This window comes from Nerophis ophidion, linkage group LG22, assembly GCF_033978795.1.
Source record: "Nerophis ophidion isolate RoL-2023_Sa linkage group LG22, RoL_Noph_v1.0, whole genome shotgun sequence".
In the NCBI taxonomy this organism is placed as follows: Eukaryota; Metazoa; Chordata; class Actinopteri; order Syngnathiformes; family Syngnathidae; genus Nerophis; species Nerophis ophidion.
This window is the reverse complement of record NC_084632.1, coordinates 18,481,678-18,507,779: the sequence shown is the minus strand read 5'-3', so window position 1 is coordinate 18,507,779 and position 26,102 is coordinate 18,481,678. Positions and strand designations below refer to the sequence as shown.

Below are 26,102 nucleotides of genomic sequence, written 5' to 3'. Positions count from 1 at the left end.
TGGCGCTCCACTCCATTAGGGCTGATGATTACGCACGTCAGTTTGTGTCCATTGGCTAAGACTATCTTGTGTCTTTTCCAGGTAACTGGAAGAAGTGAGCTAGGCTTGAGCTGAGCTTTAGTTCACTAGCTTTTTAATCTGGGAAATAATAAAATCATAAAAAGGATACCTGTTTTCCTCTGCTACAACCGAAGCACCACCGAGTGAAAGCGACGGAATAGCAAACCAATGACCAGCGAGAGAAAGAAGAGGGTAGAAGAGCACGAACAGACAGGCGCAGAGAAGGCGAGAGGCCGGTGGACAAGCGAGAGGCAGGGGCCAGTGCCGGTGCGAGGAGGGAAGTCGAGAAGATGGCGACGTGTCGTCAAGCTGCCGAGGAGGAAACCAGATGGGGAGGGAATGCAAATGAGGCTCACGTCCCAAACCCAAAAGCCCAACATACACTCTTCACCTTGCAGCCTCCGGGAACTCCGTCGGATAACAATACAAGTTTCCTGGCTGGATTTTGAAGAGTTGGTTCTCCGGACTTGCAGGAGGCAAGATCTTAGAAAGTGATCCAACAGGCGATACAAAAATCCTCATCCTATATGTCAGCAGGTTTTCCATCATGTGATGTCCTGGACTGATCTAAATTTGATGGATCGTGGGAGGAGTAGGAGGAAGGCGCGTACACAATCCTTCACAGCCTCTGAAGGAAGTGGCAGTCGACACACACACTCTCTCCTAAGAGAGGAAAGCAAACACTTTCTGTGCTTGAGTCTGAGTTCCTTGAAATTGGAAGACCTTCCATTTGCCTTGGGGACCTCCTGGCTCTTTTAACCGAGTCTTCTAAAGGAGTGGTTTTGAACCATCAGAGTGGCGAGGGGATTTCAAGACTTCTTTTTCAAGGCATGACATACAAATCCCACACTCGTGATATGAGACCTTTTTTCCCTTCTTTTCTGAAGTAGCTTTTTAATCATGGAGCACAACATTGGGATAACAACAACAAACCACAAAACAAATGATTGATGACTCGTACATGACCAGCTTTGTATATCAGATTTTCTGATAGAGTAGCGATTTGAGACCGCCCGTTTACTCTTTGTCTGAGCTGATGTAGGAAAATACCTTGTTTGGTGGTTCCTTTGAGGAGTCGAGGCAAAACCCCTGCTTTGGTGAAGGAAGCCACGTCCATCATGGAGCTGGTGGTAATCAAGCACACACACACACACACACACACACACACACACACACACACACACACACACACACACACACACACACACACACACACACGAGGGGGAGACAAGGAAGGTGGCTCAGGAGGAATTGGACATGAGTTACTGGATTGTGTCAGTTTGAAGCTTTTAGATCAAAAGTTGATGGTTGTCACCCATCATTTAAGAAACCAAATCCCCCAAAATGGCAACATTTTCAGGGGTTAAGAAATAATGAATTCATGATTTGCAAGTGAATCCTAATCCATAGAGACATTTTTGAGTGCATTTAAATACGTCAGGTGGACATGAACGACGGGCAGTTGTTCCCCTGAAAGGTGACAAAGGAGCCTAAATCAGTGCCTATACGTTAAGAAAAAGTGGCTGCAGCACAAGCATGAATGTAGTTCTCCCAAAACAACCAGCATTTACGCCCCTTTTACACAAAAGAGGGCTCAACTTTTATTTTTATATCTACAAAACGAGGCCAAATGAGTTGAGATGCTGGGTCGGAAGCCACCTTCCTTCTCTGTGGAGTGAAATGAATGGACTTTTTCCTTCTGTGCAAACTTTGTTGCGTATTTCTTGTTGACGCCCTCTCTGAGCTTATATGGGTGGTAAATCAGAGCAGGTAACCCTTGACTTCAGTTGGCTTCTGTCACATGATGTGCTGTTTTCTTGTGTTTCTAGCAACGTATTGGCAGTGGGAATGCTCTTTTTTATTATTAGATTGCTCCATCTTTCTCACACTTCTTGTGATTCTAGTTTTGTAATCGAGTAGAGTTGCTTTCACACATGACATGCTTTCACAAATCACGTTTGACAGTTTTAATATGCTCCTAACATGTACTATCTTTAAAAAATAAAAACCTGCTGTGGAGTTTTTCTCCCCGCACTCATCAGCCCCAACATTTTTGCCTTCCGTGCAGTGATAACTTTTGAGTTGCAGACATCTGAAAGACAGCACTTAAAATCCCAGTGGGATGTAAATATGGAGTAAAACAATGAATTAATATTTCGTATGAAGTGACTGGAGTCAAATGCTGCCAACTGAATATTTCATTTATTATGGTAAAATCAATATGTTGATGGTCACAAAAGGATATTGCACAGTAATAAAACATCAAACCAAACAGCGTCACACTGTTGCCTTCTTCTTTGTGTGTTTATTCTTCATTTTCCTTTTGAGCTGTCCTTTTTTCTGCCTGTCAATGTTCTCCTGTATCTGCTCTTTGAACTTCTTCTTCTGAGTCTTGATCTTCTCCAGTTCCGCTTTCCTTTTTGCCTCCATGTCTGGATCCTGGAACGGGATGTTGACCAAGAACGAAAATTGTTTTAGTAGCTTGTTGAGCAGAAATGGCTATCAAATCACAGGCTTCAGGCAGTCATGCGTTGATGTTTTTGTGATGAGAAGAGCGACAGTCCTACAAGGCAGAGTATGATGTCTATATGCAGTCGTAAAAATATTTTTAATGTGAACATAATGGGTTCCTATATTAAGCCGTGTGATCAGTCAATACAGAAGTAAACATGCCCGTAATTTTAGTAGGTCTCACTCGGAGCGAATTTGTGGTAAATTAAAAATCTTCTAATTTTTTTTTGCGTGGGCGATTTAAGAAGGAAAAGGGCAAAACGTTTGTCTCTCACCTAGATTAAATAGACAGCTCTTGAAGGGTGAGTTAACACTCGCTTGTTATAGTTCTTTTTTAAACATATTTTAAATGAAGGAAAAAAATCACTGGTAGCAGTTATAAAATAAGGTGTAGTGCAGACCAATTTTAATTAACAGAAAATATTACTCGGTTAGTGAGAATTATTCAGAAATATTCTATGATTTTATTTGTGTTTGGACTGTAAACAATTGATAAGGTAGTGCCACATCTACATGTTTTGAGAATGAAGTCACTATTTTAAATGTTGGCTCACCAAAAAAAAAAAATTCTAGCACAAGAACATTCACAATACTAAAAACTACACAAGGATAGCATTTATGTATATATAAACAAGTACATAATTAAAATGTAATACAAAATTATACCACTTTACATAGCATTAAACTAGAAAAGTGAATCAAAATTTTAAAAAGTAAATTATTTATATAAAAATAAGTCAATTCATATGCTACTAAATTTCCTTTACTGACTCAATTTTGTAGTCGATACGCAATTTCCGACACATGTGCATTAAAAATGGCTCCCAAACAAACCGCTCTTACCTTTCCTTCCAAGATCAGCTCTTTCCTCTTATTGATCTCCTTTTTCTCATCAAAATCACTAGACTCCAGTCTCTACAATGCAAATGTCTAATGTCAATGAAACATGTGGATCCGCTGTAAAGTGAAGTACATTTTGCTTTGAACATCAGCAAAGCTCAATGAAAAGACATCTTACAATTTCACACTCCCGTTTGGTCAAGTTGACCTGCGTGAGGATTTTCAGGACTTCTTTCTCCTCCACAGGGAACTCACTCAACTTGGTTTCTGGGGAGACATTTGAAGAATGAAAGAATTTTAGAATAGCCGCCATTTGAGTTTAATCTTTAAGGATGCTGTGTATCTAAATCGTCTGAAGATTTTTTTTTTTTTTAAGAGCTCATGCTTACGAATTTGCTCTTCGATGGCTTGGACCAGGTGGATGTCGTACTGTGTCACCAGTGTGATGGACACCCCATTCCTGCCTTCACAGGAAAAAGACCTCATGATCAGACTCTTGTTATATTTAACATCCGGTTGTAGTTATCGGCCGATTATCGACATGTATCTGTCTCGGCCTCTTTTTTTTAAACCACAACAACATAACTACATGAGCAGTTACATTATATACACATTATACCAGTATTTAGTGAATTACCACAGCCTCTTGTGGCCAATTTTCCAAACTCATTTTTTTTCATCCTGTTTCGATGAAAAATTTTGTCAGTCCACATGCAAGTTAAAAAAAAAAAAGTAGAAAAAAAGGTGGCTGCAAACGAGCGTTTTTCTGTCGCTCGCCATCTCCATGTCAAACTTGATCAACTTCTCGGTTTAGTGAGAGGCATGATTTATGATCTAGAATTAACTTTCACCAACTGAGACGCAATGCAGCGGCTCAACGGCTCAGCTTGTTAATTGCTGCTCAAGTTATACTTATGTGATCATGGCACCTCTAAAAGTAGTTACTCAGCGTATCATAACAACAATGTTGCTAATACTTGGTAAATATGCACATGACGAGATGTATATTGAGTAAAGTTGGCGGCTTTTGGATGTTTATAGAGTGCTTTTTGGGCGCAATAAAAGTACTCATTACCTGCATTGTACGGCACCTTGCACTTTCAGTACTTTACAAATTATAATGCATAAAAAATATATAAGTATTGATGATCGTGAATTATAGGCAAACTTTTTTTTTTTTTAAGTGCAAATCTTCTCACAGGCATGTCATTGATAGTACCTGCTCTCGCCGTTCGTCCCACTCTGTGGATGTAGATTTTAGGCAGGCCGGGGGTGTTGTGATTGATGACGACTTGAACAGTAGGAATATCCAAGCCCCTTGTTGGGAAGCCAATGGCAGGTATGAATGATCACGTATTTCAGATGATTGATGAAGAAGAAGAGAGCCGCTTACCTGGCAGCTACATCTGTCGCGATCAGGATCTTATAGACGCTGGCCTTAAATTTGGAGAGGTTTGCAAATCGTTGTTTCTGGAAAACCAAAGCGAGGTCAGTCTTTTATTGTGAAGGTCCATTTATTTGCCTCCTAACTGTTGATTTTCTTTTTTTATAGTCATCTTCTCCAACCACTTCACATCTCACCTGTTTCATCATGGAGTGGAGGGAGATGGTGGGAAAGTTAAATCGCCGAAGCATCATGGTGAGGATTTGACAGCTCCTGGGGGAGAAAGGAAAACAATTTGTCAAAACCATCCATCCATCCATTTCTTCCGCTTATTCCCTTTTGGGGTCACTGGGGGCGCTGGCGCCTATCCCAGCTACAATTGGGCAGAAGGCGGAGTACACCCTGGACAAGTCGCCACCTCATCGCATACATACAAAAAAAAACTTGGCGAGGCAAATGTGTCTTAGGCAACATTCAAACAATTGACTAGCAATGTTTTTTGAAGTTAATATTTATACGTAAAACCATCCTGAAATATGAAGGTGTTAAGTTAACCACAGATATAACTTTAACAAAAACAAATAATACATAAGGAGCAAAGCTTAATCAACTGAGACGCGCTTAGAAGCTTGAGAAGAACATCTTTTAAACCTAAAATGTTTTACAACAGTTCTTTTTTATTCCCGACAGTCCACGAATTAACAGTCTGGGGTCTGCAGAACACCACAAAATGTGCTCCAGAATCAATTTTTCAGGTTGTAGGGGAGGCCCAAAGCAGTTAATATTACCTGAGGGGACCCACACTGTAGGACGTCTGAAAACCTTTAGTCTATAAATTCTATTACTCTAAAGCACAACAAAGTAAAAAAGAAAAATTGTAATATAATTTATCACAGGTGTCAAACTCAAAGCCCAGGTGCCAGATCATTTTACGTGGCCCGCAAAAGCCTGGAAACAATATGCGTCAACATACATTATATTTTTATTTATCTCCAATACATGTACAGCATGCAGTTGAATATCTTTTTAACTTCAAAATTATGCGTGCACAAAATAAATCAATTCACATCTGAATTGCAATTCTAAAGCAATTCAGAATTAAAAAAAAATCAATTGAATATTTTTTTTTTTTGATTGATTTTTTTAAAACATGTTTTTGTTAAGGGGCTTTTCTAACCTGTAACTTGTTTTGAAAAAATGTCATTATAAACATTCAAACATCTGTTTTAATCGGGTATCTCGTTAAATCGAGAATCGTTTCTTAATCGCATCGAATCGTTAGGTGCTCAAAGATTCACACCTGTTAAATATTTTACAATGAAAAATATATTTGTAAATATGTTTTAAACCATAACATTAAAATTTTTTTAACTTAAATATCTACAATTTCAAAAAAAGCTATCCATTATAAATTACACTGTGAAAATGACAATGTTTTACGGTAAAAACACGGCACTGCAGTCGTGCAAATTTAAATTGTTAGAATTTTTGTTTTAATACCATTTCCATTAACAGTAATAAGCCGGGAAAACCACTGTAAATTTTACGGTAAAATATCGGACTATTTTTTCGCAAAAATATAAGTTTTTACTTTTTATGGTGTACACGAAGAACTGTATAATAACCAATTGCAAAGGCAACGGTGTCACAATTTCATGAAGCGAATCCTTATACATTTATATTCATATATAACTCACTGTTATAAGCAGCCCTCTTATGGCAGCCATATCTGCGATGTTACCCTCAATGAAAACAAGGTTAACACCCCTCTCATAAATGTCATTGCCAGTTGTGTGTGTTTACCTAACCCGCAAAATGGAGGAAGGATGTAATAATAATTTAGAGTGCATGACCCTTAACAAGTTTAACACAACAGAACCAGAAACAATGTTGTTAGACATTTTATTATGAACAAACTATTTGGTCAGCATCCATAGTGCTGATGAATGAATAGTAAATATAAGTCTAACTTGAATGAGTTTCACACTAACATTTAAAGCACTATGCTAAACACTCATGATACGTCATATGCAACTACTGTCATCTTGTGGAGGGAAGAAAAATTACATCAGGTGGTTGGCACTTATTAACTATTGCATTTCTTACATTGAAAAATAGGGCTGCAGGAGTTAGAGAAAAAATCTACGTACTTGCGATTTTTTCTCTCAAAGATTGCGATTCGATTTTATATTTTTTTGTACATTAAATTGCATAAAACTGCAAACAATGACTGATGGACTACATATTCTTTTTAGACTGTCAATCAACATATTCTTGTCTCAAGGTGCCACACAATAGAACAATATGCAATAATTTACTTCCAAAAATATTTGGCTTTATGCAGACAGAGCTTTTGTCAACATCATGTTCTTTAACTTAAAAAAATATTCTGTTAAACCGATACACTGATTATGATATAATGTAATCATAATATATATTAATGCAAGTAACCATTTAAAAGGATATACACTTTTATTTCTCATTACTGTAGAATTGTTCACCATTGTACTGTCATTGGAAGGTAAATAACTTTATCCTAAACGAACAAAAAAAAAAATTCACTCATTTCTGTAAGCAAAAATTTAACCTACCGTATTTCTTTGAATTGCCGCCGATTGCTAATTAATTTAAAACCTCCTCTCCCTCCTGCGCTTACCAAAGGCATGCGGTAAAAGTAAGCATGCGCTAATTATTTTAAAACCTCTTCTCACTCCGGCACTTACCAAAGGTATGCAGTAAAAATTTGAGTGTAATGTAAGCTTGGACCTTAAATCCTATTGAATAGCTCTAATTTAAAACCTCTTCTCACTCCTGCGCTTACCAAAGGCATGCGGTAAAAGTAAGCATGTGCTAATTATTTTAAAACCTCTTCTCACTCCGGCACTTACCAAAGGTATGCAGTAAAAATTTGAGTGTGATGTACGCTTGGACCTTAAATCCTATTGAATAGCTCTAATTAATTTAAAACCTCTTCTCACTCCTGCGCTTACCAAAGGCATGCGGTAAAAGTAACCATGCGCTAATTATTTTAAAACCTCTTCTCACTCCGGCACTTACCAAAGGTATGCAGTAAAAATTTGAGTGTGATGTAAGCTTGGACCTTAAATCCTATTGAATAGCTCTAATTAATTTAAAACCTCTTCTCACTCCTGCGCTTACCAAAGGCATGAGGTAAAAGTAACCATGCGCTAATTATTTTAAAACCTCTTCTCACTCCGGCACTTACCAAAGGTATGCAGTAAAAATTTGAGTGTGATGTAAGCTTGGACCTTAAATCCTATTGAATAGCTCTAATTAATTTAAAAACTCTTCTCACTCCTGTGCTTACCAAAGGCATGCGGTAAAAGTAAGCATGCGCTAATTATTTTAAAACCTCTTCTCACTCCGGCACTTACCATAGGTATGCAGTAAAAAATTGAGTGTGATGTAAGCTTGGACCTTAAATTCTACTGAACAGCTCTTAATCTTCTTCCCTTTATGCGATTTCAAATTACCCGTATTGAAATCAGCCTCCTCCATTTTGAAAATCATAACAGGGGAAGTGAAGTGTCACTCGTGACGTCACAAGTTTGACCAGGCGGTAATACTAAGCATGCGCTAATTATTTTGGGAAGCGAGTTTGACCCGGCAGTAATTCAAGGCGGGCGCTAACTATATGCCCTGCGGCAATTCAAGGAAATACGGTAATTACATATTGAACATCTTAAAGTGTATTTTTTCCTATAGGAAAAAATGAGATTGGACGTTGTCTTTTTGTTTATTGCTATCACGTGATCGCGACTACATTTTCTCTCATTCGTCAGCCTAGAAGGGCTCATATCACCCATCCAATTTGAACTATTCCCACCACAGGACATTTGGCATTGTAATCTTTTTTCTCCTCATTCTGATTGGCCAACATGTCTGTCCCCCTCCTACCTCAAGGACCTAATTTCCCCCCAACCTCTGCTCCTCAAACACTAACCTCCTCAAACCCATCAGGACAAAGTTACAATCTATGGGCCGCCAGGCTTTCTGCTCGACCGCTCCCGAACTCTGGAACGCTTTCCCCGACCATCTTAGAGCACCACAGTCAGTCGACCGTTTTACGAAGGGACTAAAAACCCACCTTTTTAGTACAGCTTTTATCTAATTTCTATGCCTTCTTGTTTTTAAATACACTGCTTGCTTATCTGTTTTATCCAGTGCTTTCATGCTTTTATTTCTATTTTTATCTATGTTTCTGTTTTATCTAGTGTTTATCATGATTTCATTTCTATTTAATTTTTTTTTTAATATATTCTAACTTTTTATTTTTATACTTTGTAGCACTTTGAGATTTTAACAAATGTAAAGTGTGTTACAAATGTAATTCATTATTATTATTATTTCAAATGCCGGTCAACGGCAGAGGAAAAAAGAAAAAAACTCAGCCTGTTGCGGTTATTAATCGCACTAATTAAGACCTCAAATGTCGATTTGGTTTCCAAGTCGTATAGCCTTTTTGAACAACCAGGCAACTATAAGTGACTGAAATAATTGAATAGAAGTGTTAATTAGAGCATTTACGGTAATTTTGTCTTGTTCTATGCTGCTGTAGAACAAAGTGTTCAGCTGGGCTCACTTGCATGTGTTGGTGAAGATGATGATGGACCAGTCATCGTGTGTGTCTGTGAAGGTCTGGATCAGGTGGACCAGGTAAGCATCTTTAACCTTCTCTGGAGTCAGAATGTACCTCTGGTCCAACTCTTCCACCGTCCGAGTTCTGATAACACAGTGACATAGTAGCAAAACTTACACCGGCCATGTATTCAGCGGGGCACTCACTCGGATGTACTCTCCCAGAAGAAGGGTCTGTTCATGGCGATGTTTTTCAGCTCCTGCAGCGTGTCTGTGAGCGTAGCGCTGAACAGCAGAGTCTGTCTTTTGGCTGGTATCACCCCCAGGATGACTTCCAGGTCTTTAGTGAAGTCAGTGCAGCCCTGTTCCAACAGTCTGTCCGCCTCATCCAAGATCTGCACACAATATAATATCATAATGTACAGAGCAGGCCAAGCCAAATTTAAATAGTTTTACAGTCAACACTGATGCCATTCAATTGAATCAATTAAATACAAGAATATAGTCCTGATGGCTTCATCTGGCCGGGATCTTCAGCTCTCACTGGATCGGTTCGCAGCCGAGTGTGAAGCGACCGGAATGAGAATCAGCACCTCCAAGTCCGAGTCCATGGTTCTCGCCCGGAAAAGGGTGGAGTGCCATCTCCGGGTTGGGGAGGAGACCCTGCCCCAAGTGGAGGAGTTCAAGTACCTAGGAGTCTTGTTCACGAGTGGGGGAAGAGTGGATCGTGAGATCGACAGGCGGATCGGTGCGGCGTCTTCAGTAATGCGGACGTTGTATCGATCCGTTGTGGTGAAGAAGGAGCTGAGCCGGAAGGCAAAGCTCTCAATTTACCGGTCGATCTACGTTCCCATCCTCACCTATGGTCATGAGCTTTGGGTCATGACCGAAAGGATAAGATCACGGGTACAAGCGGCCGAAATGAGTTTCCTCCGCCGGGTGGCGGGGCTCTCCCTTAGAGATAGGGTGAGAAGCTCTGCCATCCGGGAGGAGCTCAACGTAAAGCCGCTGCCCCTCCACATCGAGAGGAGCCAGATGAGGTGGTTCGGGCATCTGGTCAGGATGCCACCCGAACGCCTCCCTAGGGAGGTGTTTAGGGCACGTCCAGCTGGTAGGAGGCCACGGGGAAGACCCAGGACACGTTGGGAAGACTATGTCTCCCGGCTGGCCTGGGAACGCCTCGGGATCCCCCGGGAAGAGCTAGACGAAGTGGCTGGAGATAGGGAAGTCTGGGCTTCCCTGCTTAGGCTGCTGCCCCCGCGACCCGACCTCGGATAAGCGGAAGATGATGGATGGATGGATGGATGGATGGAATACACATAAACATAGTATTATTAATACTAAAGTCAATTACATTGGGGTCACCTTTTATATTCTGCTAGCAATATAATCTGTGCTGTCTAGAATTGTATTTAATGCTACAACTACAAAGTGTACACACTAAATAATAATATCTCATCAAGCCCTTCCCGCCACCATTTAAAAAAATACTGATTTGGACAATTTCTCTACTTGACGCAGGCCAGAAACGGCTTCGCTGTAGCAATGTAAGATATGAACATTTCACATCACGATTGCTGTGACAGAAACTATCACGGTTATCATACTAAAAGTACTTACACACACAAAGTTAAATATTTTAACCACATTATATTGTTAAATAAAATTAAAAAACATGCACACAATATACTTTCCTTGGCACAAGAAACAAAATATTCTTCTGACTTCTGAAGAGCCATTTTGATGTTATTTGAGTGCCTAAATGAATTTAATTTTAGCATTTAAAAACACCAGCGATCAGCGCACGAGCTGCTCCTCTAGGAAATGAGCAGTATCACCGTTTATCATTTATAGCATTAATCGTTACATCCATACTTCTCGGATAACCATTGCAAATGTCTGCTCATATTTAACATAGGCATTAAAAAGTGATTTTTTTATAACTAAAAATATATTTTATTCTGGTAATTTCTGTGTATTTTTTCTGTGTGGCCTTAAAGGCCTACTGAAACCCACTACTACCCACCACGCAGTCTGATAGTTTATATATCAATGATGAAATATTAACAATGCAACACATGCCATTACGGCCTTTGTAGTTTACTAAATTACAATTTTAAATTTCCAGAGGGTTTCGTCTTGAAAACGTCGTGTACGCAAGACGTCAAGGGTTTTAAGGAAATATGAGCGCTACACACACACACAGCTAAAAGTCGTCTGCTTTAACGGCATAATTACACAGTATTTTGTGTAATTATGCCGTATTTTGTGTAATCTGTGTTGCTGAATCATTTGCAATTTGTTCAATTAATATTGGAGAAGTCACAGTAGAAAGATGGAGTTGGGAAGCTTTAGCCTTTGGCCACACAAACACCCGGTGATTCCTTGTTTAAAATTCCTGGTGGTGAAACTATACTATGGATCAGAGCGCGGTCAAGCAAACATGAATCACGACAGAATTTCAACCAGCAGTTTTCGGTGAGAAAATGGTGGTAAAAAGTTGCTTCTTACCGGAGAAAAGCTGAGCTTGTGCCGTCCATAAAGCTGCCGTCGACTACCCTGAGACATTGGTGTCAAGACAGCCGTGGACGTACACCTCCGACTATCAGGTACTATTTAACTCACTAAAACACTAGCAACACAATAGAAAGATAAGGGATTTCCCAGAATTATCCTAGTAAATGTCTCTAAAAACATATGAATCCGTTCCAATGCAATCGCGTTGTTTTTTTTTTTAACATATTTTTTTTAATCTTTTTTTTTTTTCTAGTCCGTCGCTATCAATATCCTCAAACGCGAATCTTTCATCCTCGCTCAAATTAATGGGGAAATTGTCGTTTTCTCGGTCCGAATAGCACTTTTTGTTGGAGGTTCCCATTAAAAACAATGTGAATATGTGAGGAGCCCCCACACGTGTGACGTCATCGTCTGCGACTTCCGGTAGAGGCAGGGCATTTCTCTTAACACCGAAAGTTGCAACTTTATCGTGGATGCTCTCTACTAAATCCTTTCAGCAAAAATATGGCAATACCGCGAAATGATCAAGTATGACACATAGAATGGACCTGCTATCCCTGTTTGAATAAGAAAATCTCATTTCAGTAGGCCTTTAATTATCTTGCCCATAAAGACAGCCTAGTAAAATAGTATTAAATAAAAATGCATTTTTATACAACATGGATGCACTATGACAATTTATGTGGAGTAACTGACTTACCAAGAACTGGATCTTCTTCAAGCTGAAGGTGTTGGAGCTCCGGATGTGATCAGCGAGTCGGCCCGGCGTCGCCACGACTACGTGAGGCTGGTTGGAAAGCGCCAGGGCCTGACTTACCATATCTGTAGGTGAACACAAGGCGTCAGCGCACACTTCTTCCATGTCTGTAGCTCGGATTGATGTGCTTACCCATTCCGCCAACAATGATGCAGTCTCGCAAACCCAGAGGCTTTCCCAGGACTCGAAACTGCTCCGCAATCTGGTAGGCCAACTCCCTGCATGATATCACAGTGACACCAATCAGATCTTTTAATTTTAAAGTTGCTTTTGTTTAGCTAAAAAAAAAAAGCATGTGCTAGCCCGCAGTAACTAAATATGTGGTATTGACTCCGATATAAGGTGTCTGACAAATATTTGAGTTCTTCAAATTCATAAATGCAAACCACATGCAGCACCAAACATCTCCTAGGGCTGGGCGATATGACCTTTATTTAATATCTCGATATTTTTAGGCCATGTCACGATACACGATACATATCTCAATATTTTGCCTTAGCCTTGTATGAACACTTGATGCATATAATCACAGCAGGATTCTATGTGTCTACATTAAAACATTCTTAAATAAATAAATGATAAATGGGTTGTACTTGTATAGCACTTTTCTACCTTCAAGGTACTCAAAGCGCTTTGACACTACTTCCACATTTACCCATTCACACACACATTCACACACTGATGGAGGGAGCTGCCATGCAAGGCGCTAAACAGCACCAATCAGAAGCAAGGGTGAAGTGTCTTGCTCAGGACACAATGGACGTGACGTGGTTGGTACTAGGTGGGGATTGAACCAGGGACCCTCGGGTTGCGCACGGCCACTCTACCACTGCGCCACGCCGTCTTGTTCGTATTGAATTTATATATGCTAATTTTAAACTTTCATGCAGAGAGGGAAATCACAACTCAGTCAATTGACCAAAACTGTATTTATTAAACAGTTATTAAGCAGTGGCACAAACATTCATGTCATTTCGAAACAGAAAGTGCAAGATTGTCACAGACATTTTAAAACAAGCTATGAGTACACTTTTGTGCATGATGTCACTAAGATGGTGTATCAAAACCACACTAAATTAAAATGCACTTTTTGTACAGAACGCCACTACAATAGTTTAAAACAAATAAAGTGCACTTCTGTGCATGATGTCACACAAGATATTTAAATAACTGTCGGATAGAAATGAGCTACTTAATAGGAAATCAAATAGTGTACGTCCTTCGTTATGTGGTAGGTTCCTGCGGACGTTATCTCCTTATGTTGTGGACTAATTTTTTCATACGGTGTTGATGTGGAAATGGTTGCCACAGCATTTTGCTGGCATAGCACGGAACGGAGATGTTTACATGCGGATTAAGCACTCTTCATTCTCTAGCAGGTGACCTTTCAAATGATGCTCATATTAGCAGTAATGCTACTTTTTGTAGCAACGCTTTTGCCCCACACTTGACAAATTACGCTTGTCTGTTCGACATACTCCGGCTTGAAGCCAAACCACCGCCAGACGATGGACCCCCTGCTGTTTTTCTGGGGAATTATTTATTCTTTTATTTGTTACCAGATGCGCACCTTCTTTCTCTAGTATTACCACTCGCACCACAGCTAATGTTACCCATGCTGCTACCTCTCTGCTCCATGAGGGCGTATACTTATGAAAGAAGGTGCGCTTGTTTAAGTTTCTGTGAGAAGGAGAGACCAAAAAGAGTGAAGAAAAGCCTGTAGTGTTATGCCCACAGCTAAAAGCAACTGCGTGAGAACGTATACTCAAATATCACAATCTAGTCATTTTTTATATCGCACAGAGACAAAGCCGCGATATATCGAGTATATTGATAAATAGCCCATCCCTACCTCCTCCCTTAGGTACTTTGAGCTTTTCTTCCTGTCACTCACACACGCACACACCATTGACGTGATGTGATGCAATAGCGACACGAGGAAATAAATTGGCAGGGGAGGCGCAAGGAGGTCAATTTCAAGCTGATGCCACTCAAAAGTTAACCTGACTCTCGCCAGATCATTGTAGTCCGCTGAGCTCCACACAAGGATCTGGGCTCGACGGCAATGCAAACTCCTGCAAGATGGCAAAAAATAATGAACCAATCAGGATCGCCGGGCAGGATTTCATGGATGTGGTATAGCTCGGTTGGTAGAGCGGCCGTGCCAGCCACTTGAGGGTTGCAGGTTCGATCCCCGTTTCCGCCATCCTAGTCACTGCCGTTGTGTTCTTGGGCAAGACACTTTACCCACCTGCTCCCAGTGCCACCCACACTGGTTTAAATGTAAAAAATAGATATTGGGTTTCACTATGTAAAAGCGCTTTGAGTCACTAGAGAAAAAGCGCTATATAAATATACTTCACTTCACTTCACGTAGCGCCGAAGTGACTCTTTGATTCAAACAACAATAACGGCACGCAGCGAGGAGTCGTGAACTGACATTGATTCTGCTATTGCAACTGTTTTGCGACATCGATTGTCTACTGACATTGCTGCGTTGTTTAAGTAAAAGTTCTGTAACTTTTCGCTCTGTCGTTATCCAATATGTCGGCTGTTCTGTTTTGGATTTCCCAGCGTTGCTCTCGTCAGCGTCACGGGTTGATTTCGATGTGAGTGGTTGAAGTGGCACTTCATTCAAGATAACGGACAAGTGGTTTATCCAATCACATACAATGAGTTTTTTACAAGGCCCCGCTTTCTGAAATAAATCTCCTATTAAGAAGTCCCGGATCCATGTGTGGAGTTCAGCGAACTACAAGGTTCTGGCGAGAGTCAGGTTACTCAAAAGTAGCTCTATTTCATAAATTTTCAGTAGTTTTCAATGAACCATCAAAAACAAACAATAAAAAAATCAATAATATTACTGTCACAATTTATTTTAATCTAATTTGTACATTTTAAAAATAAATATACATTTTACTAATATTTTAAACTATTTTTGTCTTAAAGTATAGTTATTGGCCTACTCAGTGGCCTAGTGGTTAGAGTGTCCGCCCTAAAATTGGTAGGTTGTGAGTTCAAACCCCAGCCAAGTCATACCAAAGACTATAAAATTGGCACCCATTACCTCCTTGCTTGTCACTCAGCATAAACTGTTTGAATTGGGGTTTAAATCACCAAAAATGATTCCCGGGCGCGGCACCGCTGCTGCCCACTGCTCCCCTCACCTCGCAGGGGGTGAACAAGGGGATGGGTCAAATGCAGAGGACAAATTTCATCACACTTAGTGTGTGTGTGACAATCATTGGTACTTTCACTTATTGTCTTATATTTTCTGTCGGTATTTGTGGATTGTTTTAGTTGTATTTATTTTTTTAGTTGCCATACATAATTTATGGGTTATTTGGTTTTTGCATTACTTTATGTAAAACAGCAAAAGTTAAACCCAAGTTGAAATGAATGCAATGACAATTACTGTTTTGAACAAGGGGATGGGTCAAATGCAGAGGACAAATTTCATCACACCTAGTGTGTGTGACAATCATTGGTACTTTCACTTATTGTCTTATATTTTCTGTCGGTATTTGTGGATTGTTTGTTTTATTTATCTATTCAGTTGCCATACATAATTTATGGGTTATTTGGTGTTTGCATTACTTTATGTAAAACAGCAAAAGTTAAACCTAAGTTAAAATGAATGCGATGACAAGTACTGTTTTTAACATGGAAATGTACACACAATGACCAGAAGACGTCATCTCTAAAAGCAATCTAGTTTTTAAAAAGGAAATAAATGAAAGCAAAGTGGCACTGACCTGGTGGGTGTGAGCACCAGACAAAAGATGCCATAAGGGTCCTCTGATAGTTTCTGCAACACCGGAAGCACAAAAGCTGCTGTCTTCCCGCTTCCGGTTTTGGCACAGCCCAAACAATCACGACCTGGGTTATAAGGTTCAAGGTTCATGTTTATTTGTCACATGCAGACTACACCACAGTGAAATGCATTTTTCCATGCTCTTCAGATATTGAGTATAGTGGGATCCAAACACTAGTTGCAGAATCTAATACACTAAATACAAAAAAATTAATAGCTTTGATGTACATTAATTACAAGACAATTAAGTTGCACAATAAGTCACAGAAGTTATGGTAGAAGTATCAGTACAAGTAGAAGTACAGTAGTAAAATACAGTACCAGTGCAATATCAAATAGTGTAACAGTATATACAGTATAGGAAGGAACAAATATGAAGGTGTCTACAGTTCTTTGGCAGTTGAGTAGTGACAGTAGTCTGAACAAAGGTAATGGAACAGTATGACTTCTTTATACTCTTGTTTTTACATTATTTACAATCATTGAATGAAAAGTATTGTAGTCCGGTAATTACAGTGGTTTATGTTTTAAACGTTATGGTCATGTACCTTGAGAAAGATAGCCAGACATACACAATGTTACACATTTTTCTGAATGCATTGCTTTTGAGAATGTTGGACACTATTTAACCTCAAAAGGCTTAGTTGGCCACATGTGTGGACAACACCTTTTAGCTCTTATTTCCAAAATTCTGTACACCAGTGGTTCTCAAATGGGGGTACGCGTACCCCTGGGGGTACTTGAAGGTATGCCAAGGAGTACGTGAGATTTTTTTTTTAAATATTGTAAAAATAGCAACAATTCAAAAATCCTTTATAATATATCCATCCATTTTCTACCGCTTATTCCCATTCGGGGTCGCGGGGGGCGCTGGCGCCTATCTCAGCTACAATCGGGCGGAAGGCAGGGTACACCCTGGACAAGTCGCCACTTATTTATTAAATAATACTTCAACAAAATATGAATATAACTTCATAAACTGTGAAAAAAAAATACAACAATGCAATATTCAGTGTTGACAGCTAGATTTTTTTGTGGACATGTTCCATATTGATGTTAAAGATTTCTTTTTTGTGGAAAAATGTTTAGAATTAACTTCATGAATCCAGATGGATCTATTAAAGTTGTGATCAAAATTATTATTTAACCCCCACACAATTTTGGTGTTTAGCAAGTTGGACATTTATTCTGTATTTTGTTTATAGCCATATCAAATAAAGATGTGTCAAATAGACAAATTCAACTTAAATTGTAACACTGTATTTTACAAAATACCAAAAAAGGACATTTTTCTTAATATCTCATTGACAAAATTATTCAACCCCCTAGTTACATGCATCTTTAGTACTTAGTAGAACACCCTTTGGCAGTAATGACATCCTTCAAATGTGATAGATAACCGGACACAAGCTTCTTGCAACGATCTACAGGTATTTTAGCCCATTCCTCTTGGGCAAAGGCCTCCAGTTCATTCATATTCTTGGGCTTGCGTGCTGCAACTGCCTTCTTCAAGTCCCACCACAGGTTTTCTATAGGATTTAGTTCTGGCGACTGTGAAGGCCACTCCAGAGTCTTCCGGCCCTTCTTCTGCAACCACTCTGATGTTGATTTGGAGGTATGCTTGGGATTGTTGTCCTGTTGGAAGGTCCAACGTCTCCCAAGCCTCAGCTTCGTCACTGATTTCATGACATTTGCAGCTAATATATCCTGGTAGGAAATAGAATTCATAATGCCTTGAACACGCTGGAGATTCCCGGTACTTGAGGCAGAGAAACAGCCCCAGAGCATGATTGACCCCCCACCATGCTTAACAGTAGGCAAGGTGTTCTTCTCTTTGTAAGCTTCATTTTTTCTCCTCCAGACATAACCTTGATTCATAGGCCCAAAGAGTTCCAGTTTTGTCTCATCACTCCATAGAACAGTTTCCCAAAACCTTTGGGGATTGTCCAGATGATTTTTGGCATACTGGAGTCTATTTTCTTGTGCCTGGTAGTCAGAAGTGGGGTGCGCCTGGGAGTTCTGGCATGGAGGCCTTCATCTCGTAGTGCGCGCCTTATTGTCTGGGACGAAACCTGCGTTCCCCCCTCTGCAATGTCCTGTTGTAATTCCTCAGCTGTTACCCGGGGGTTTTTCACCACTGTACGCTTCAAATACCGGACATTAGTTGCACACAACATCCTCTTTCTACCACGCCCAGGTAGTGTTTCCACTGTGCCTTTAGCTTTAAACTTGCGAATTATGCTCCCAACGGTGTCTCTTGGAATGTGTAATGTCTTTGCTATTTTCTTGTATCCATATCCTTTCTTATGAAGATAAATTACCTCCTCTCTTGACTTCTTTGACCACTCCCTGGACTTCACCATGTTGCAAATACACCATTGACCATCTACAAGAAGCTGAGCGTCACAATCTTTTTCAATTAGTTTCATTGTTTCTCGTCATGGTTATAATCACATCTACAGGTGTTTTCAACACCTGATTGAAAATACCTTATTCAAATTCTGTTCTTAAGATTTATGATCTTCAAGGGGTTAAATAATTTTGTCAATGAGACATTAAGAGAGATGACACTGTTTGGTATGTTACAAAATGTAATGTTGTAATTCAAGTTGCATTCGTCTATTTAATGCATATTTATTTGATATGACTATAAACAAAATACGGAATAAATGTCCAACTTGCTAAAACACCAAAATTGTGTGGGGGTTGAATACTTTTGATCACAACTGTACAATCCCCGGAGAGGGCACTTTAAGTTGATGATTACGTCTGTGTTTATAATTGAATCACTTGTTTATTTTTTCAACAAGTTTTTAGTTGTTTTTATATCTTTTTTTTTCAAATAGTTCAAGAAAGACCACTACAAATGAGCAATATTTTGCACTGTTATACCATTTAATAAATCACAAACTGATGACACAGTGCTGTATTTTACTTCTTTATCTCTTTTTTTCAACTAAAAACGCTTTGCTGTGATTAGGGGGTACTTGAATACAAAAAATAATAATAATTCACTGAAAAAAGGTTGAGAACCACTGGTGTACACTACTGAATTGGGGTCTTACGTGCTTATGTGGACACTTATACTGCCATCTGGTGGTGCCAGCAGAGTATAACATATAACTGAATTTGGGGGAAATTTGTAACAATAGGAATCAGCATGTCAATAAACATGAAGTACACATTTGTTACTTATGGACTAAGTACATCATATGAAAATATGATTCTTAGTTCTTATTCTAATTAGGGTCCAGTACGCCCAAATAGCAAAGATAAATAAAAAAAGCATGTAAACAAACAGCTTGGGCCTTAAGAGGATTACTATATCTAAGTTTTGATTTAGTATTGAGTGTATCTTACCTTGTAGAATGGCTGGCATGCAGTTTTCCTGGACAGGAGTGGCTTTGTTTATTCCCAACTGTTTGCACTGTTTAATAAGCCAGTCGGACAGTCCGAGCGACGAAAAGTCACTCATCTTTGCTCTGTATGTTTCCCAATATGATTAAATAGGTCGAAAGGTGCAGAAATGAAGAAATAAAACACAGACGGCGCGAATTGTAGTTTGTGATCTTGAAGAGACCCTCATGTGTTTTTCTGACGTACTAATATGGACGACATTCTTCTTCTACGTTACTTAATGCCACACCGGATGTGGAGAGAACTCTTGGTTTCCTCAAGTGGCCAAACGTGGGTATTGATTGTGATGAAACTTTTATTAGTAGATTGCACAGTACAGTACATATTCCGTACAAATGACCACTAAATGGTAACACCCGAATACGTTTTTGAGCTTGTTTAAGTCGGGGTCCACGTTAATCAATTCGTGGTAAGTACATGGTATCACGGTGTTGGCATACTTGCCAACCTTGAGACCTCCGAATTCGGGAGATTGGGGATGAGGTGGGGGGAGAAGTATATTAATAGATTGTGGCAAATGCAAGAAACGCAACGTTGTTTCGTTAAAGGCCTAGTGAAACCCACTACTACCCACCACGCAGTCTGATAGTTTATATATCAATGATGAAATATTAACATTGCAACACATGCCAATATGGCTATTTTAGTTTACTAAATTACAACTTTAAATTTCCCGGGAGTTTCGTCTTCGAAACGTCGTTTAATGATGACGTGTACGCAAGACGTCACGCGTTTTAGGAAGTATGAGTGCTGCGCACACACAGCTATATGTAGTCTCCTTTAACAGCATAATTATACAGTTTTTTGGACATCTGTGTTGCTGAATCTTTTGCAATTTGTTCAATTAATATTGGAGAAGTCACAGTAGAAAGATGGAGTTGGGAAGCTTTAGCCTTTAGCCACACAAACACACAGTGATTCCTTGTTTAAAATTCCTGGAGGTGAAACTTTACTATGGATCAGAGCGCGGTCAAGAGAACATGGATCCCGACCACATTTCAACCAGCAGGTTTCAGTGAGAAAATTGTGGTTAAAAAGTCAGTTCTTACCGGAGAAAAGCTGAGCTTGTGCCGTCCATAGCTGCCGTCGACTCCCCTGAGACACTGCACGTCAAGCCTCCCGTGGAGACACCCTTCCGACTATCAGGTACTATTTAACTCACTAAAACACTAGCAACACAATAGAAAGATAAGAGATTTCCCAGAATTATCCTAGTAAATGTGTCTGAAAACATTGCAATCCATCCCAATGCAATCGCGTTTTTTTTTTTTTTTCTAGTCCGTCGCTATCAATATCCTCAAACACAAATCTTTCATCCTCGCTCAAATTAATGGGGAAATCGACGTTTTCTCGGAGGCTGTTGGAGGCTCCCATTAAAAACAATGTGAATATGTGAGGAGACATCAAACATGTGACGTCATCGTCTGCGACTTCCGGTGGAGGCAGGGCTTTTCTCTTAGCACCGAAAGTTGCGAACTTTATCGTGGATGTTCTCTACTAAATCCTTTCAGCAAAAATATGGCAATATCGCGAAATGATCAAGTATGACACATAGAATGGACCTGGTATCCCCGTTTATATAAGAAAATCTCATTTCAGTAGGCCTTTAAGCCCTTTCATGTTGGCAGTCTGCAATAAAAACCTTACAGCAGGGGTCGCCAACACGGTGCCCGCGGGCACCAGGTAGCCCGTAAGGACCAGATGAGTTGCCCACTGGCCTGTTCTAAAAATAGCTCAAATAGCAGCACTTACCAGTGAGCTGCCTCTATTTTTAAAATTGTATTTATTTACTAGTAAGCTGGTCTCGCTTTGCTCGACATTTTTAATTCTGAGAGACAAAACTCAAATAGAATTTGAAAATCCAAGACAATATTTTAAAGACTTGGTCTTCACTTGTTTATATAAATTCATTAATTTTTTTTTACTTTGCTTCTTATAACTTTTAGAAAGACAATTTTAGAGAAAAAAATACAACCTTAAAAATGATTTTAGGATTTTTAAACACATGTACCTTTTTACCTTTTAAATTCCTTCTTCTTCTTTCCTGACAATTTAAGTCAATGTTCAACTTTAAAAACAATTGTTTTTTATTGTAAAGAATAATAAATACATTTTAATTTAATTGTTCATTTTCGACGAAGAATATTTGTGAAATATTTCTTCAAACTTATGATTAAAATTCAAAACAATTATTCTGGCAAATCCAGAAAATCTTTAGAATCAAATATAAACCTTATTTCAAAGTATTTAGAATTTCTTTTAAAATTTTTGTTCTGGAAAATCCATAAGAAATAATGATTTGTCTTTGTTAGAAATATAGTTTGGTCCAATTTGTTATATATTCTAACAAAATGTAGATTGGATTTTAACCTATTTAAAACATGTCATCAAAATTCTAAAATTAATTATAGTCAGGAAACATTACTAATGATATTCCTTAAATAATTTTTTTGATTTTTTCAAAAAGATTCGAATTAGCTAGTTTTTCTCTTGAATTTGGAATTTTAAAGAGTTGAAATTGAAGATAAACTATGTTTCAAAATTTAATTTTCCTTTTTTCCTGTTTTCATCTCTTTTAAACCGTTCAATAAAGTGTTTTTTTTTCATCATTTATTCTCTACAAAAAACCTTCTGTAAAAGGAAAGAAAATTTACGACGGATTGACAGACAGAAATACCTTTATTTATATATATATATATATATATATATACATTATATATATATATACATTACATATATATATATGTATATATATATATATACATTACATATATATATATATAAAAAAGGTAAATTGGGCAAATTGGCTATTTCTGGCAATTTATTTAAGTGTGTATCAAACTGGTTGCCCTTCGCATTAATCAGTACCCAAGAAGTAGCTCTTGGTTTCAAAAAGAATGGTGACCCCTGCTTTAAGGTCTCTCATGTTGACAGTCTGCGATAAAGACCTAAATGCAGGGGTGCCCAATACGTCGATCGCGAGCTACCGGTCGACCGCGGGTTGTGTGTCAGTCGATCGCCAGCCAGGCTTTTAAAAAAATAAACCTAAAAATTAGCGATCATCGATCTTCACCAATACGTCACTCGATTGACATTCACGGCACCCGAGGGTCTTGTGAGATGACGCTGGCTGCTGCGAGATCATTAAGAAAAAATGACCGAGAGGAAGGCGAGAAACACTTTTTATTTCAACAGACTCTTGCGCCATACCTGCCGTCAAAAGCCTAAAGACCGAATGCACATTTCCTATCTTCACAATAAAAGCCCTGCTTCATGCTGCCTGCGCGACAAAATAAAGTGTCTCGGAAAGCTGGCGTGCACAAGCGATCGCTCTGCAAGCGAGACCCTTTATTTTGTTGCGCAGGCAGCATGAAGCAGGGCTTTTATTGTGAAAATAGGAAATGTGCAGCCGGTCTTTAGGCTTTTGACGGCAGGTATGGTGCCCTCTGTTGAAATAAAAAGTGTTTCTCGCCTTCCTCTCGGTCAGTTTTTCATAATATCGATCTCGCAGCAGCCAGCGTCATCTCACAAGACCCTCGGGTGCCGTGAATGTGTTGTAAGCACAATACCACTGGCGCGCAATTTGCAAAATGCGCAACCGCATTTTGCAAATTTAATGTCAAATCAAATCAAATCAAATGTTTATTGGATTCATCACTATACAGTGTACATCCACGACTAAACTACTGACTAAATTACTGCCAAGTGTGGATTCAGGCCGGGTGGCCTATTTCAAGTTCAAGGTAACCTTACATTATTATATTTTATAAATAGTAAACCAAGTTGTGGTAGTAGTTTAGTCCGTAGTTCTGTCGTGGATGTACACTGTATAGTGATGAATCCAATAAACATTTGATTTGACATTAAATTAAATTGCGCGCCATTGGTATTGTGCTTACAACAAATGTATCAATCAATCAATGTTTACTTATATAGCCCTAAATCACTAGTGTCTCAAAGGGCTGCACAAACCACTACGACATCCTCGGTAGGCCCACATAAGGGCAAGGAAAACTCACACCCAGTGGGACATCGGTGACAATAATGACCCAGTGGGACGTCGGTGACAATGATGACTATGAGAACCTTGGAGAGGAGGAAAGCAATGGATGTCGAGCGGGTCTAACATGATACTGTGAAAGTTCAATCCATAATGGATCCAACACAGTCGCGAGAGTCTAGTCCAAAGCGGATCCAACACAGCAGCGAGAGTCCCGTTCACAGCGGAGCCAGCAGGAAACCATCCCAAGCGGAGGCGGATCAGCAGCGCAGAGATGTCCCCAGCCGATACACAGGCAAGCAGTACATGGCCACCGGATCGGACCGGACCCCCTCCACAAGGGAGAGTGGGACATAGGAGAAAAAGAAAAGAAACGGCAGATCAACTGGTCTAAAAAGGGAGTCTATTTAAAGGCTAGAGTATACAAATGAGTTTTAAGGTTAGACTTAAATGCTTCTACTGAGGTGGCATCTCGAACTGTTACCGGGAGGGCATTCCAGAGTACTGGAGCCCGAAATGAAAAAGCTCTATAACCCGCAGACTTTTTTGGGGCTTTGGGAATCACTAATAAGCCGGAGTCCTTTGAACGCAGATTTCTTGCCGGGACATATGGTACAATACAATCGGCCAGATGTAAATCAAGCAAGCAACGGAATTTGCCGCCAATGTTTTTCTTGTAAAGTGTATGGAAGCTGGATAAATAAGATGCCAAAAACCAACTACTTTCATGTGTTGTACAGAAAGGAGGACTTTTTTTCTACTCCATTCGAAAATGTGGGCGTTATCATCACCACTGTCTGATTCCAATCAATGCAAGTCATCAAAATCAGGTAATACACCAACTTATATTCTTGTCTTCATGAAAGAAAGACATCTCTTTGTGTTACACGTGCTTGTATAATCATTAAACACATTTAACTTGTCAACAAAAACGTCTCTTTCATAAATAATAAATACAAATGATATATATGAATGAGGTGGATCCCCTCGATTTGGTCAATTGAAAAGTAGCTCGTCTGCTGAAAAAGTGTGGGCACCCCTGCCTTAAAAGTTGTGTTTACGTTCATTACTACCGTCTAAAGGCAAAACCTAGTAACTCACTTCTAGCTGATTTTGAGAAAACAAAGGAAAACCAATCTATCTTGATGCTGTCTTACAAAGATCCACAAAGTCATCAAACGTATAGATGTTTTCTTGAGCTTTCATTTTCTTGCCGATTGAGCCATGGATTGAATCTGCTCTCATGAACGTGTGCCCTTTCTCCAGATATTTTATCACAATCTCGGGTGGGCCCCATTCTGCGTTTGCACATTGGGCAAGAGCCGTGTACAGCGTTCAGTTTTTATTTAATTGCCCAAAAGTGTATGCAAGGGGAAGAATCAAGAACAATACATTTAATGAAGGTGCTTGCAACGTCCTGGGCCAATCTTCCAAATATCCCCTTGTGCCATAATATCACATAATCAGGTTGACCGTCGGCCCCCATTCGTGCAAATGTCAAATTAAAGACAATAAGGCGACTGACAAAGAAGCTCCGATTGGTCCTTTGAGATACTAGGTTTTTCTGTTGTATCTACGCGGTTATGTGGTAGTTGCTAGGTCCTGCCATGCGCGCAACAGCTGACTTACGGAACAAATTACAACATCGCATGCACTAATGTAAAGCATATCACCTAGGAACTCCAAAATTATTATCAGCTCAGTTTCGAACAAAATTGAGTTACTGGGTTTTGCCTTTGGACGGGAGATTAGTAAGCACGGGCACTAGGACCATGCTCACACTCAGCAGAAGGGGTGTGGTTTGTGTCTTGGTAAAAACACGTTTTTACCAAGACACACACCACACTTACAAATTGGTGACCCTCGCCCCATCCTTGTTTGTGAATTACTTAGCATTTTACGGAAGCTGCTTTTATACCCAACCATGGCACCCACCTGTTCCCAATTAGCCTGCACACCTGTGGGATGTTCCAAATAGGTGTTGAATGAGCATTCCTCAACTTTATCAGTATTTATTGCCACCTTTCCCCACTTCTTTGTCACGTGTTGCTGGCATCAAATTCTAAAGTTAATGATTATTTGCCCCCCAATTTTTTTTTAGCAGTTTTAACATCAAATATGTTGTCTTTGTAGCATATTCAACTGAATATGGGTTGAAAATGATTTGCAAATCACTGTATTCCGTTTATATTTACATCTAACA

The 26,102-nt window shown here is 39.4% G+C and overlaps 3 protein-coding genes and 1 long non-coding RNA gene across 10 annotated transcripts in view; 2 read left to right on the top strand and 2 right to left on the bottom strand.

The window, feature by feature from the left end:
* Nucleotides 1-2,332, top strand: part of LOC133540620 (regulator of nonsense transcripts 1) — a 29,167-nt gene extending 26,835 nt beyond the window's left edge. For both annotated transcript variants that reach the window (XM_061883388.1, XM_061883387.1), the window contains exon 24: nt 82-2,332. The gene's annotated coding sequence lies outside the window, so the exon portion shown is untranslated. The remainder of the gene's footprint in view (nt 1-81) is intronic.
* Nucleotides 2,244-20,115, bottom strand: ddx49 (DEAD (Asp-Glu-Ala-Asp) box polypeptide 49). Its single transcript, XM_061883395.1, has 13 exons — nt 19,843-20,115; nt 16,424-16,547; nt 12,801-12,886; nt 12,612-12,733; nt 9,602-9,789; nt 9,399-9,539; nt 4,993-5,068; nt 4,805-4,881; nt 4,631-4,728; nt 3,801-3,875; nt 3,590-3,678; nt 3,415-3,486; nt 2,244-2,499 (listed from the first exon to the last, which is right to left on the bottom strand). Exons 1-13 carry the CDS (start codon nt 19,955-19,957, stop codon nt 2,338-2,340), a joined length of 1,425 nt encoding a protein of 474 aa, XP_061739379.1. The 5' UTR covers nt 19,958-20,115; the 3' UTR covers nt 2,244-2,337.
* A 48-nt stretch (nt 20,116-20,163) lies between these two features.
* LOC133540624 (uncharacterized) overlaps nt 20,164-26,102 on the top strand; it is a 45,378-nt gene continuing 39,439 nt past the window's right edge. The window contains exons 1-2 of one of the 3 annotated variants that reach the window (XR_009803685.1): nt 20,533-21,045; nt 24,640-24,729. This is a non-coding gene — a long non-coding RNA (uncharacterized LOC133540624). Of the gene's footprint in view, nt 20,309-20,532; nt 21,046-24,639; nt 24,730-26,102 lie in introns of those variants that run through there. The other 2 variants (XR_009803686.1, XR_009803687.1) reach the window with 2 other exon arrangements.
* Nucleotides 26,049-26,102, bottom strand: part of il12rb1 (interleukin 12 receptor subunit beta 1) — a 37,647-nt gene continuing 37,593 nt past the window's right edge. For all 4 annotated transcript variants that reach the window (XM_061883389.1, XM_061883391.1, XM_061883390.1 and 1 more), the window contains exon 15: nt 26,049-26,102. This exon is cut by the window's right edge and continues 400 nt beyond it. The gene's annotated coding sequence lies outside the window, so the exon portion shown is untranslated.